Source organism: Diabrotica virgifera, chromosome 8 (assembly GCF_917563875.1).
Source record: "Diabrotica virgifera virgifera chromosome 8, PGI_DIABVI_V3a".
In the NCBI taxonomy this organism is placed as follows: Eukaryota; Metazoa; Arthropoda; class Insecta; order Coleoptera; family Chrysomelidae; genus Diabrotica; species Diabrotica virgifera.
Window position 1 is genome coordinate 175667351 of NC_065450.1, and position 16308 is coordinate 175683658.

General features: G+C 33.2%; 1 protein-coding gene across 1 annotated transcript in view; it reads right to left on the minus strand.

Moving 5' to 3' along the window:
- Window positions 1-16308, minus strand: part of LOC126890509 (myotubularin-related protein 10-B) — a 74982-nt gene that overhangs the window by 44054 nt on the left and 14620 nt on the right. Inside the window, exon 5 of the mRNA XM_050659506.1 lies at window positions 8862-9096. Coding sequence (XP_050515463.1) covers window positions 8862-9096 — 235 coding nt within the window. The remainder of the gene's footprint in view (window positions 1-8861; window positions 9097-16308) is intronic.

Below are 16308 nucleotides of genomic sequence, written 5' to 3' on the forward strand. Positions count from 1 at the left end.
AGATATTAGAAGGAGGACACATACTGTATATTCCAGTGTAGATAAAATTGAAACTAGACAACTAGTGTGGTATGGTCACGTGAAACGAATGAATGAAGATAGATGGCCAAAGAAAGCTTTAAATTACATACCACACCAAAGAAGAAGAAGGGGAAGACCTTCAGTTGCCTGGGAAGAAAATGTACGGCACATCATGAAAGATAGAGCCATCAAAGAAGACGAATGGATGGACAGAAAACGATGGCGGTCGAAATGCGAGAAGCGGCAGAGGCTGTAGGAACCTCGCTGATAGAGATAGAGAGAGTTTTGTTTTGACCGTGTATGTAGGAGGTAGTGATGCTCATTCTAGTTACTTTCGAGTATTCGTTACAAATCGTTACTTTTGTATAAAGTAATCATTTACAGTATTCGTCGTTACTTTGATTACTTTTGTATTTGAGTACCGGTAATCATATCGAGAATCGTATTTCTCAGTAGGTAGGTATTTTGTATAGGTATTCCGATATAACAACGACTTTCACCGATCTGTTTAAGGGATAAAAATGATTTGATTACTATGATTACTTTTGTATTTGAGTACCGGTAATCATATCGAGAATCGTATTTCTCAGTAGGTAGGTATTTTGTATAGGTATTCCGATATAATAACGACCTTCACGAAGTACGAAGTAATCAGAGTAATCAAAGTAGATGCAATAGTCGTTACCCGCACTGATACGATTGGTACGCAGTAATCAGAGTAATCAAAGTAATCAAGGTAGATACAATAGTCGTTACTCGCTCTGATACGATTGGTACGAAGTAATCAGAGTAATCAAAGTAGATACTATAGTCGTTACTCGCTCTAATACGATTGGTATGAAGTAATCAGAGTAATCAAAGTAGATACAATAGTAATTATTCGCTCTGATACGATTGGTACGAAGTAATCAGAGTAAACAAAGTAACGATTTGCCTCTCTGTATAGTAATCGTTACTTTCGGTATTCGTAAGTAACTTAAGTAACTAACGTGAGTATTTTGTAACGAATAGTTACTTTTTCAACATCACTAGTAGGAGGGCATGTCTGGGAATTTTAGAAACATGAAAAAGAGCAATATCGGTTGGTGTTTTTGGAAGTAACTATTGTTTTTGGAAGGGAAACCCCGCAGCGATATCAAAAAGCGCTTGAATGCTATGTACGGTGACTCCTCTCCTTCGATGGCGACAATCAAAAATTGGTTTAACGAGTTTCAACGTGGTCACACGTCTGTTTTTGATAAGTCATTCCCAGATGCCCCAAAATCGGCTACCACGGAGGATTAAGTTTTAATTAAGCTATTAAGAAGTTTTCAGCTTGCTGTTGGTCAGCTTTTTTCTTCATGCGCAGAATTCAGACCTATTAGTAATTATTAGAAATAGAAAGTGCTGGCAGGCTCTGCCTGAGGATGAGGAGCTGCACTTCACGTTTTGGGTGGAGGCTGCTAGTAAAATATATTAGATAAAATTGAAATAGGGCCAAATATTGTAAGTAAAGTTAACAAGAGTGAGGCAAAATATTGTAAGTAACTCAAAATGAAAAACAATCTAATAGATTATAGCCCGATCAAGGAACATAAAATTTTACGAAAACCTCCAAAAAAATAAAGGAAGGATGAAAATTTGGAAATAGGTAGTTGAAATTGTCTATTATTATATAAGAAAAAGTTTACAATTCTACATCCCCTCCATTTTACAAAAATTCGGAAATACGGGCTGAAAAAATATACGTTCAAAATAAGTCCGAGATTGTATAAAATGACTAATTCTAAGTAACTTTTGGTCTATAGAGTTTGTTCACTAAGTTAATACTTTTCGAGTTATTTGCGAGTGAATATGTTCATTTTTAACAAAAAAAAAACATATTTTTGGACGGTTTTTCGAAGATAACTCAAAAGTAAGTATTTTAGCGAAAAAAATATTCTTAGCAAAAATATAGCTTATAAAAAACTGAAAAAAATGTTGTATGCATCAGGTCTGTAGATCCGGTAGAAGCAGAGTTGTAGCTAATAAAAATTAGGTTCTTCTTCGTCGAATTCCAAATCGAATATTTCAATTTGAAATAACCCAAAAACGGAGCTCTTTTCGGGGAACATTCATTTCAACTTTTTTAAAGTGTTTAAAAAAGATCCAAGAGTTATGTGGGTAGATGAAATCAGGAAAGAAGTCGAGATGAAGGGATTGACATTGGAAAGTGCAAGAAACCTAACGCAAGATCGGAAAGCATGGAGACTACAATGCCAAACTCAACTCCACCAGCCTTGCACCTAAAGGTAGAAAGGCTTAGGACTAAGTAAGTAAGTAAAAAAGGTTTTTTTTGTTTTTTTTAACATTAAAAGTCAGTGATTTACTCTCGAAATATTGCTGGTCTTTTATATTTTTTGCTAAAAAAATCGCGAAAATCACCCCCTAATTAGCTTCCCAAAAAAAATTAATCGTTACCGCTTCACAAGTTACTTTACTTATGTATTGTTTATATTGTCTATAAGTTTAATTGGTTCAAAGTGCTCATTTTTGAAAAAAATTGGGTTGAAAATAAATCATTTTTTTTAAATTTGAAAAAAATGGAATTTTTTATGGAATTAACTTAAAAATTATTAGTAATACCAAAAATCTCAAAGAGTAATAAAATGTTCGTTTTGCTTTTCTGAATATTTTTCATTTTTTGTTTTCTTGTTAGACAAAAATTTGTTATGCTATGGCTGTTCAACATTTGTCTAAACTTAGTTACTCGTTCAAGCCATTTTAACTACAGCTTTTTCAAAAATAAGCTCTTTGAACCGATGAAACTTACAGATTATATAAATAATACATAAGGAAAGTAACTTGTCAAGTGGTAATGATAAAATTAATTTGTGATGCTAATTAGGGGGTGATCTTCGCGATTTTTTTTACCAAAAAATAAAAGGGACCAACAATATTTTGAGCGTAACTCACTTACTTTTAATGTTAAAAGTTTTTTAAAAAAACAAAAATAAACCTTTTTTGTAAACACTTGAAAAAAGTTGAAATTAATTTTCCCCGAAAAGTGCTTCGTTTTTGGGTTATTTCACATTGAAATATTCGATTTGGAATTTGACGAAGAAGAACCTACTTTTCATTAGCTACAACTCTGCTTCTACTGGGTCTACAGACCTCATGCATATACCATTCTTTTCAATTTTTTATAAGCTATATTTTTGCTAAGAATATGTTTTTCGATAAAATACTTACTTTTTGAGTTATCTCCGAAAAACGGTCCAAAAACATGTTTTTTTTTTGTTAAAAATGAACATATTCACTCGCAAATAACTCGAAAAGTAGTGACTTGGCGAAAAAACTCTATAGAACAAAAGTTGTTTAGGTCATTTTATCCAATTCCGGACTTATTTTGAATGTATATTTCACCCCCGAGAAAGGGTATTCCCCTCCATTTTACAAAAATGGAGGGGATGTAGAATTGTAAACTTTTTCTTATATAACAATAAGTTCAACAATATAACAATTTCAACTACCTATTCCCAAATTTTCATCCTTCCTTTATTTTTTTTGGGGTCAGATTGTCCTTTGATCGGGCTATTAGGGCCAGTTAGCTAGTAAGAAGTAGATATAGTTAATAAATTATAAATAAAAAAATGTAAACTATCAAAAATAAATGTAATACCATCAGGAAAACGACCTGGATTAGTCGCTAGAGGCCAGGTCATAGGTGTTAAATTGAAAAAAAAATACCACGCAGGATAACGTTAAAGAAATCCACAATATCGTATTGGCAGACCTCCGACTGAAGGTGCGGTAGATAGCTGAGGCAGTGGGTATCTCAAAAGATCTCGTCGGTCATATCCTGCATGAAATTTTGGGCATAAGAAACCTGTCCGTGCGATGGGTGCCGTGTTTTCTCACTCCGGACAATAAGCGCAACCTTGAGACCACTTCAGAGTAATGTCTGAGGCTGTTTAAGCGTAATACAAATGTAACAGTGTAACGTTACAAACGTCACATCTTTGATATTTTATTTTTAAATAATTATTTTACTTTATTTTCCTTAATATTTCATTAGTAATAGTTTTCTTCTATTTGTTTTACCTCTTTTCTCCGTTAAAAACTCGTTGGCGCCCTCTTTTATTATCTTATATTTACTATATCTCTTTTCATTTAAATTTTAAATCATCAATTGAACATACTGAACGTACCCCGTATATTCTTACTCTGTAAATATCTGTCTTAATACGGAACATGCCTACCTTTCTACAGTTCACGCTGTCATTTCAATTCTCAAAATGGTGGTGGTAATCTTATAAAAGGCAATTACAGAGCTGATAATAGCTATCTATTTCCAGACTTATTATTCTCTTGAGGTGAGTTTTGTATTCTAACTTTTTTATAGTCTACTTTTTCATTTCATTTCATTTTATAGTCTGTTTCATTTCATCTATTGATATGCTTTTAGTAATCAAATTATTTAACTATTCCGTCACTAATAATTTTATTTTGTTCCTTTTCCAATGACTACTTTTTACGATTATTTGGCAAAGGCTCGTTTTTGGTTTTTCTTCTTGATGATTGATATGTGTCTTTATCTTATAGTTTTTGGGAATAGAATAAACCTTTCTCCCTCCGGGAGCCTCCAGCATTAAACCATCCACACCGGTGATGGAACTAAGGCGAAGAATGAGACCATGACATCCAGACTACAGCACCCAACATCTTCAGCTGCAGGTGCCTAGGACCGAACATCTGCCCAGGTCTACAAGAAGTCAACAGCTGTACCATTCGACATCAAGAAGTTACCATCGAACCGATACCAAAAGTCATAAGTATAATCCAGAATTGTTAGTTTTTTTAAGAATTTGAAGATATTTGTTAATGTTAATACATTTACTAAGTCATATTTTTATTATATCTTTATGAACAATGAACATGATTAGTTAAAAATACTGTTTTGTTTGCTTCCATTCCGAATCCTCATAGTTCATTTCTAAGATTAGGACAAGGCGAACACACACCTTTAGAGACTGAGCTAAGCTAAGGGTGTAGCGATATCTTGGATGATTAAGGTTATATTTTCGAATATTATTTCAATTAGCTATGGTAGTCCATAGATCGCCTATTTCGTTTCAACAGTTCCACTGGTACACATCAGGAACCAATGAACGTCAATACAGTGGACGTCACCCCGCGAACGTGCTCTGAAGAGAGCGAACACTGTCCAATCCAACGTAAAGGTGATGGCCGCCATTTTCTAGTATTCTCTAGGTGTGATCTACTATACTTACTTCCTGGAAAAGGGCAAAACGGTCACAGTTTCTGATTCTGCACGACTTCTTTTTGTTTCCAAATTTAAAAAGTCACTCGCCGGGCAGAAATTTAAGTCGAATGAGAAGTTTATCGCCGCCACGGAAGCCAACTGTAAAGACTTCGAGATAACATGTTTTTCAGATGGTTAAATAAGGTGGAGCATCGCTGGGTAAAGTGTATTGAGTTAAAAGGAGACTAAGTTCAGAAATAAATCCACTTTTCCTAAATTTTCGTTATTCTTTTGAAGGCTAGGTACATTGTTATTCACTATATTTTGACCCCCCTGTCAACTGCTTTATTTACAGAATTAGAAAAAAATGTAAAATACAAAAGTTATTTGATTTTTTAAATTATGATTTTTTTGACATATATATCGTACTAGTGACGTCATCCATTTGGGCGTGATGACGTAATCGACTATTTTTTTAAATGGGAATAGGGGTCGAGTGCTAGCTCATTTGAAAGGTTATTTAATTCCCTATTTGAATTAAATTAATTGGCACAAAAAGAAGAATGTATGTAATTAATTTAATTTAAAAACACATTTTACTACTGTTAGAAAACAGAAATAAAAGTTTATTGCACAAATAAACATTGATTTGTGCTGAAAGTGAAAAGTAATGTTTATTTGTTCAATAAACATTTATTTCTATTTTCTGACAGCAGTAGAATGTATTTTGAATTAAATAAATTACATACATTCTTCTTTTTGTGTCAATTTTTTTAATTAAAAAAAATTTTGGACACCAATTAATCATGTTAATGTTTATATTACTGAATAGGGAATTGAATAACGTTTTTGACGTAATTGAATTACATACATTCTTCTTTTTGTGTCAATTTTTTTAATTAAAAAATTTTTTTGGACACCCTGTATAATTAATCATGTTAATGTTTATATTACTGAATAGGGAATTGAATAACGTTTCAAATGAGCTAGCACTTGACCCCTATTCCCATTTAAAAAAATAGTCGATTACGTCATCACATCCAAATGGATGACGTCACTAGTACGATGTATATGCTAGTGATGTTGAAAAAGTAACTATGTATTCGTTACAAAGTACTCGTTACTTACGAATACCGAAAGTAATGATTACTATACACAGAGGCAAATCGTTACTTTGATTACTCTGATTACTTCGTTCCAATCGTATCAGAGCTAGTAACGACTATTGTATCTACTTTGATTACTCTGATTACTTCGTTACTTCATACCAATCATATTAGAGCGACTAACGACTATTGTATCTACTTTGATTACTTCGTTACTTCGTACCAATCGTATCAGAGCGAGTAACGACTATTATATCTGCTTTGATTACTTTGGTTACTCTGATTACTTCGTTCCAATCGTAACAGAGCGAGTAAAGACTATTGTATCTACTTTGATTACTTCGTACTTCGTGAAGGTCGTTATTATGTATATCGTAATACCTATACAGAATACCTACCTACTGAGAAATACGATTCTTGATATCGTTACCGGTACTCAAATGCAAAAGTAACAAAAGTAATCATAGTAATCAAATCATTTTTATCCCTTAAACAGATCGGTGAAGGTCGTTGTTATATCGGAATACCTATACAAAATACCTGCCTACTGAGAAATACCTGCCTACTGAGAAATACGATTCTCGATATGATTACCGGTACTCAAATACAAAAGTTATCATAGTAATCAAATCATTTTTATCCCTTAAACAGATCGGTGAAGGTCGTTGTTATATCGGAATACCTATACAAAATACCTACCTACTGAGAAATACGATTCTCGATATGATTACCGGTATTCAAATACAAAAGTAATCATAGTAATCAAATCATTTTTATCCCTTAAACTTTAAACAGATCGGTGAAGGTCGTTGTTATATCGGAATACCTATACAAAATAGCTACCTACTGAGAAATACGATTCTAGATATGATTACCGGTACTCAAATACAAAAGTAATCATAGTAATCAAAGTAACAAATACTGTAAATGATTACTTTATACAAAATACCTACATACTGCACAGAGAATGGGGCTAAATATAAATGTTCAAAAGACCAAATATATGTGTTGCACTAGGTCAAGCAACCCGGCACCTACAAGAATAATAATTGACGACCTATAACTAGAAGGTGGCGACACCTTCATATACTTAGGCTCGCTGCTAACTAAAGATAACAATGTCAGTGAAGAAATTAAAAGAAGAATAGTGCTCGCCAATAAGTGCTACTATGGCTTAAGAAGACAGATGGCCTCAAAAATACCTAGAAAAATTAAATTGACTGTCTACAAAACACTAATAAGACCAGTGCTAACATATGGCTCAGAAACTTGGTCACTTACTCAGAATGACCAAGAACTGCTCAAACGTTTTGAGCGAAAAATTTTAAGACGAATATATGGTGGCATAAAAGAACAAGGTTTGTGGCGCAGGCGTTACAACTTTGAGTTGTATAGAAATTTTGGAGAACCTGACGTTGTACAATTCATTAAGGTAGCACGCCTTAGATGGATAGGTCATGTAATCAGGCGAGAGGAAGATGCCATAGTCAAGTTTTTGATCGAAGAGGGCCGATAGGACAACGAGCAAGAGGAAGACCGAGACTTAGGTACCAAGACAACATAGAAACTGATTTAAAATCTATTGGAATTAGAGCATGGAGAAGAGTTGCCAGCGACAGGGGCAAATGGAGGATTGCTCTGAAGAAGGCTTTGGCTCATAAAGAGCTGTAACGCCACTGATGATGATGATGACCTACCTACTGAGAAATACGATTCTCGATATGATTACCGGTACTCAAATACAAAAGTAATAATAGTAATCAAAGTAACGAATACTGTAAATGATACTTTATACAAAATACCTATCTACTGAGAAATACGATTCTCGATATGATTACCGGTACTCAAATACAAAAGTAATTATAGTCATCAAAGTAACGAATACTGTAAAAAATGGTTACTTTTTACAAAATACCTACCTGCTGAGAAATACGATTCTCGATATGATTACCAGTACTCAAATACAAAAGTAATCAAAGTAACGAATACTGTAAATGATTACTTTATACAAAAGTAACGATTTGTAACGAATACTCGAAAGTAACTATAATCAACATCACTAGTATATGCCAAAAAATCATAATTTAAAAATCGAATAACTTTTGTATTTTACATTTTTTTCTAATTCTGTATATTAAAGCAGTTTACAGGGGGTCAAAATATAGTGAATAACCCTGTACTTATGGTCTAATAAGAGCTAGCAACGTTTTCGAGAAAGTATTTTAAGACAGCTGATTCGCCTTATAACACAAGTAAAAGTGGAGAGAAAAAGATGGATTGGTCGAAAGAAATTTTCATGGCTGCGTAATATGAATGGTGTGGTTCCACCTACAGAATGGTGTGGTTCCACAGTTGAAGAATGATTTCGCGCACAGTCCATAGAGACAGGTTTCAGGAAATTGTAAACATGGTGACGGCCAACGTCTGAATACGGACACGGCACCTAAATAAGAAGATGTAAATATGTATTATATAAACCAAAATATGCACTAATAAGCTTAAATACATACCCACAACGGACAAAACCTATTCCGGAACTTTCCAACTGTATCCTCAATAATTTTGTCTGTTACTGATTGTGGAATAATAAGGGTTTCTATTAACAAAGGAGATATCTGATAATTGAAATTGACTTGAGATATCCTCCAGTTTTGACATTTCGTTCGTTTCAGTTCTTTTTCCCAATCTGCCTTTTTGTCGAAAAATCGGGCTTCCCTGTTCAAAGCGTTATTTACATAAGGTTCGCTAAAAGTAAAACACAATTACGTTTTTTTTTCTTTTCAAAACAATTAATTGTACAAGTCATTCTGGCACACAATTTACATTTTTAAAACCATTTTATATACTTGGCTTGGCTGTTGTAACGGTCTCCGCAAATTTTGTAATCCATTTTAAAAATAGTTCTAGGCTACCTAGGTACCTGAAATTATCAGAATAGCTTAGAACTAGCTAACAATGCAATATTTAACTGCTATTATCAGGGTGATTGATTAGTGGGGTAAAGCTCCGTAGATCCGTTATAGTAATAAATAGCGATAAAAGTTAATAACAAAAATTGTAGCTAACTTTGAACTTCACAGTAGAAAATTAGTTAGAATGTTACAGGGTGTTTGATAACATAGTGGCAGATCAAAGTTATGTTTTTTTAAATGGAACACCCTGTATTTTATTTTATATTCGAAATCTTAACTTCTCCATTACAAAAATATAAAGGTTTAGTATGTTATACAGGGTATTTACAAAGTTATAACCAATTTTATATGAAAATCGTAACAAATTTAACTCCCTGTATAAATAAAAATAAGCACAACGGCAGTCGTTTATTGATGCCAGATTTTTTTGTTTATTGTCAAAATTTTCATAAATGATCGATATTGCTAATTTTCTTTATATTGAATACAGGGTGAGCCAAAACGCAAGTACATTATTTTCTCAGTAATTTTAAATGAAACTTAATTACGAGTATAAATATATCCAAATTTTAGGTAAGCCATGACTGAATTGTCTAAAACTGACGATTTACGATTACTGATTATGAATCTGTAATCAAAGTTGGCTACAATTTTTGTTATTAACTTTTATTGCTATCTACTACTATAACGGATCTACGGAGCTTTACCCGACTAATCAATCCTCCCTGTGTGGATAAATCGATTTTTTTTATTTCAAACTATTTTAAAAATGTGACTAATGCAATGATGTTTTAAAGTACGTTAATAAATCGATATCTACAAATTGATGGTGGGTCAGTGGCATTAGACTGCAGGCAGATCGAGAGTTCCCTAGTTCGAACACGGCTATTGCGTATCTTTTTTTAATTTCTTTAATAAATAATTAAAAGTTGATATACTTAAAATTAATTCATATTTTATAAGTTAATTATTATATATAAATATTATATATACCATTTTAAACAACCGTGGTATTATAAAAAGTACTTTTTTATACTAGTGTAATTTTTGGAATTATAATTTTAACAGTTAATACACCTACTAAAAATCATATTTTATTCTTTCGAAACATTTTGTGTCTTGTATATAACAAAACCGTGTTATTATAAAAAGTACTTTTTTATTATAGTGTAATTTTTGGAATTTTAAGCATTTTATATCGTCAAATTACTTTATATTCTCTCCTATAAATAATAAAAAGGTTTTATTATAAAAAAGTTCTTTTTTATAAAAGTGTAATTATTTAAATTCCTTTACATCTCTCCTTTATACTTCCTTCAACGATTTAGTAATTTTAAATACAGTATGCGGCAAATAAATAGTACTGAAATGAATATTGAAATGTTTATAATTATTTATATATCTAGTATACATGATATTATAGCCTTGCAAACATTATTCACGACGACGCACGTTCCCGATAAAACAGATTAAAGATGCCTTCTGGCCAGTGGCGATATACGGGGAGGGAAAATGAGGAAATTCCCCCCACCCCCCTAACAAGGTCCAAAATTAAAGAAAAAAAAAATTGTTCAAACATAAAAATTTATTAGCTGACATGAAACCGAAGCCACAGAAAGACAAATTCAACCCAATAAACACGCTAGTTAGTAAAATTAAGGGAACTTAATGCCTATAAGTTATTATTTATGTGGTTGATGTAATCTGAGTTTATTTTTTTTTAGTCTTTTTGTTGGTTTTTCATTGGTAGTTCCCCTAAGACAAATTTCCCCTCCCAAGGCAAATTTCTAGATCCGCCACTGCCTCTGGCACGAAAAAATTTTTAATTTTAGTCTGCAATTCCGAAATGGCAGATGGTGGAACTGTCTGACTCCTTCAGCATTCCCCATATGTATGCATCTGTTGACGTTAGTTCTGGTGAGTGACAACTCCCAAAATGATCGCGCAGTATTCGAAGAAACTCCCTGACAGTGTGACAGGTTGTCCCGTCCTGCTAAAACCATTGTTGATTTTAAGCTTGGACCGTTTTCGTGACCTTCTCCGTATAACCGAAAATAGTACTCCACTATAAAAAAAATTTCTGCAAAATTGAGAACCATTCTGAAGCACCGACATTACTCACATTATCACGATATTCACATACGTTATAACGGCGTTCGGAAACCACTCAGTACGTTTCGACGCCTAACACATACAAATTTGAGGCATACGAATTTCAGTACTGTGTATTTTGTCGCATACCGTATCATCATTCCCTTTGCCTTATCCCTATGCGGGGTCGGCTTTCCTAATTGCATTTCTCCATACAATTCTATCTTGGGTCATATCAATATGAATCCCCTTTACCAACATGTCCTGCCTAATCGTTTCCCCCCACGTCTTCTTTGGTCTTCCTCTCCTACTCCTTCCAGGAATCTGCACTTCAGCAATTCTTCGTATTGGGTGATTAGGGTCTCGACATTGAACATGACCAAACCATCTCAACCTATGTTCTCTCATTTTGGCATCAATTGGTGCCACACCTAGACTTCCCCTAATATACTCATTTCTAATTTTATCCTTTTTTGCCACTCCACTCATCCATCTAAGTATTCTCATTTCCGCCACATGCATTCGTGGTTCCTCTTTCTTTTTCACTGGCCAACATTTAGTTCCGTACATCATAGCCGGTCTTATGGCTGTTTTATAGAATTTTCCCTTCAACTTCATTGTAATTTTCCTGTCACACAGCACACTAGTCGCTTCCTTCCACTTCATCCATCCAGCCCTAATTCTACTGCATGCATCTCCATCTATTTCTCCATTACTCTGTAATACCGATCCCAGGTACTTAAAACTATTGCTTTTTACAATCAGTTCACCATCCAAAGATACCATTTTATTTGTAGAAACTCCATCTTTAAATGAACATTGCTAATACTCTGTCTTTGTCCTACTAAGTTTTAAACCTTTTTCCTCCAGAGCTTGTTTCCACTGTTCTAGTTTTTGTTCTAAGTCTCTTTCCATGTTTCCTACTAAGACGACATCATCAGCATACATTAAGCATCATGGAATGTTACCCTGTAGTTTCGCTGTTATCTGGTCCAAAACTAATGAGAATAAATACGGACTAAGCACCGAGCCTTGGTGCAATCCTACTTTCACATGAAATTTATCAGTCTCTCCCACACCTGTACTAACACTAGTCGTTACTCCCTCATACATATCCCTCACAATCTTTACATATTCACCAGGGACTCCTTTCTTATTGAGTGCCCACCACAGAATCTCTCGAGGAACTCTGTCATAATATGCTTTCTGACAATCTCACAATCTTTACCTATTCACCAGAGACTCCTTTCTTATTGAGTGCCCACCACAGAATCTCTCAAGGAACTCTATCATATGCTTTCTCAAGATCAATGAATACCATATATACAAATTTGTTAACTATACATCACAGTGGCTATGTTACTGGCTTAACAGACTGGAGGGCTTGGATTCGATTCCCGGTACTGACAAATTTTTAATTTAACTGTTTTAAGTAAGTAATTTAGAACATGACTGCCAAAAAAAAAAACAGGCAGTAATGGTTTTACCCATAATTTCTTAGAAGGTACATTCGTTTCAACTTATATAATTTTCTACTTTGTAATAATTACACAGAAACTTTGTGAAAGACAGGAGGAGGTATATTTCGAAGAGATAGGTTTTTTTTCAATCTAGATAGGATAGAAAAAGTTTGGCGGGGAGAAAATTGAAGAAACAGAAATGCTAGAAATTATTTTAAGAGAAGAGAAGAGAAAAAACAAAATAAGGGAATCAAAAAAGGTGAATCATCTTGAAATTAATATTTGAAGAACTCGCTTGTGAAAGTTTAGAAGCAGTGAACTTTTGAAATAAATTAATTTAATTGATTACAAAAAAAGTGTGACTAAAAGTGATTGTTCTACGGGAGTCCTGGATAGATTGCAGATAGTTGAGATCCCGGTGGCACCCAAAATCCCGACAGCCAAAATCCCGACGGCCAAAATCCCGACACGCCAGAATCCCGACACCCCAAAATCCCAACATACCAAAATCTCGACATGCCAAAATCCCGACATGCCACAATCCTCGCATAAGTAAAAATCCCGACCACTACATTTTGAATATTGATTGTTTCCTTTTCAAATGCAGTATCAAATCATATATTTATAGAATTATTGAAATTGAAAAATTAATTACTTACTTGCTAATAAGACGGGTACTAAATGTTATGTATTTTAAAAGAGAAAATTATTCATTTTATACTGTAAAAGCTCTACTTACTGAAATAGACGGATGTAAGTGACTTGGTAATATCTATTGTATAAAAGTAAACTTGAATTGAGGATTTGATTAGGTATACCTAATATGTAGGTACTATATTATATTGAACTACAAATATATTGCCAAAAAAAGAAAAATAATTTAATTCATGTACCTATGTTTGGAATTTTATTTAGAAAATTAGTTCATATTAAATGGTAAATACTTTTGTTTAGTAACCAAAAATAAAAAACAGATGTTCATAAACAAAAACCAGAAATAAATGTAATTATATGTTAAAAAATAAATTATCAAACCTTGAACCAAACCAGAACACAGTATTTTTTATTGGATTAAAACTTACAATGAACTGCTAAACAATTTAAGAGAATTAGAGATTTGTCGGGATTTTGGCTGTCGGGATTTTGTCGTGTCAGGATTGTGGCCTGTCGGGATTTTGGCGTGTCGGGATTCTGGCTTATCGGGATTTTGGCCGTCGGGATTTTGGCCGTCGGGATTTTGGCCGTCGGGATTTTGGCCGTCGGGATTTTGGCCGTCGGGATTTTGGCCGTCGGGATTTTGGCTGTCGGGATTTTGGCTGGCGGGATTTTGGGTAGACCCCTGGTGAGACCCAAGATACAATATAAGTTATTTGCTTTCCTGTTGACGTGGCTCGAGAATTTTATGCTCCTGAAGTTGGTCTGAAGGATACAACGATTGTGGATTTCGTTTTGATATATTTCGAACAAATTTTGAAAGAGGAGATTTTATCAGAGTCCAGTCAGTTTTCTGTATAAAAGTATACATTTTTTCTAAACAAGTAAACCATTATAGTTTATTGACATAGTACATTTGAAAAAAATTTAATATTACTTAAGGCCATCGGTACATAATTCGCAAATATTTTACGGGTATCCCTACTTTTTCTGTCTTTACACGGCAAATTATGTGTAGTAAAATTCACACTGGTATGGATATGTAAACATTACTAGAATGTCATTCTACTTGAAAATGTCATCATTAATTTAAAGAGATGGCTTTTGAATGTTCTTGGATAACTGTTATTTTTATAATTGCAAATTATTAATTCAGTTAATAAATGTTGTTCTGAAGCTATTTCCTTGTGGCATTTTTATGAATAATTATTTATATGGGAAATAAGCCACAATTAAAATGAAAAAAATAATTTTATTAACGTTTCGACGCCCAAATCGGGTGCCGTTGTCAAAATACAAAATATTACTAATATTTTGTATTTTGACAACGGCACCCGATTTGGGCGTCGAAACGTTAATAAAATTATTTTTTTCATTTTAATTGTGGCTTATTTCCCATATAAATAATTAATCAGTTAATAAATGTGATAATTTTTTCACTAACTATGTATTCAGTGATGGTAATAATTTATATGTACAACAAAAACTAATACTCATCGAGAAAAGAGGAAAAGTGTTTAAGTGATTTTTGAATAATATATTGTTACTGTGGAACGCTTACAATTTTGAACATCTTCAACAACAAAATACTTGGATCACAGAAATATTATCCTGATGTATTCTCTGCTTGGATCTTCCACAAATAATACACAATAAATAACTTTTTATTAAGTTCACGTCTTAAATGAATTATTTATCAAATACACTATACAGGGTGTCCCAGACTAATTTAGCCACGCTATATCTCTTAAACGAATAGAGATTTTCGAATGGGACAAGAAGTGATATATATTCTACTTGTAATACACTTTAATATGGCGTACAAAAAAATCATCCCCTAAATATTCATCCCTTGGTTACAACCCCTAACTTTAATTTTTTTAATAGCACCCTTTATATTTTTTATAGTTTTTGGATGTGGTCTTTTATCGTCTATTTAACATATTTTTTGAAAATAAAATCGGTTCGTGAATAACCAAGAAACTATCAGGTTATTTTTGTTAACTGTGTGTCCCAGACTAATTTATCCAGGCTATATTTCTTAAACGAATAGAGATTTTCGAATGGGACAAAAACTGATATATTCCATTTGTAATACACTTTCATATGGCGTAGAAAAAATTCATCAACTAAATATTCATGCCTAACTTACAGGATGCTATTAAAAAAAATAAAGTTAGGGGTTGTAACTAAGGGGATTATTTATCCTCTGTATTTAGGGGATATTTTTTTTCTACGCCATATTAAAGTGTATTACAAATTTAATAGATCAGTTTTTGTCCCATTCGAAAATCTCTATTCGTTTAAGAAATATAGCCTGGTTAAATTAGTCTGGGACACATAATTAACAAAACTAAACTGATATTTTCTTGGTTATTTACGAACCGATTTTATTTTCAAAAAAATAGAAGATAGAATACCACATCCAAAACTATAAAAAAATATACAGGGTGCTATTAAAAAAATTAAAGTTAGGGGTTGTAACTAAAGGATGAATATTTAGGGGATGATTTTTTTCTACGCCATATTAAAGTGTATTACAAGTAGAATAGACCACTTTTTGTCCCATTCGAAAACCTCTATTCGTTTAAGAGATATAGCGTGGCTAAATTAGTCTGGGACACCCTGTATATCAATATTATTTAATCAACAACTCAAAACATTCCCGATGCCATGTCAAATATTTAAAATTGTCACTGATTATCACTGTCTGACTGACAGTATGCTGACAATATTCTATTCGACTGAGTGCGTTGTATGACAAAGATAGATTTGGAAATACAGTAGACTCGCGATTATCCGAGGTAACTGGGACCGTGATAACCTCGGATACGGAAAAA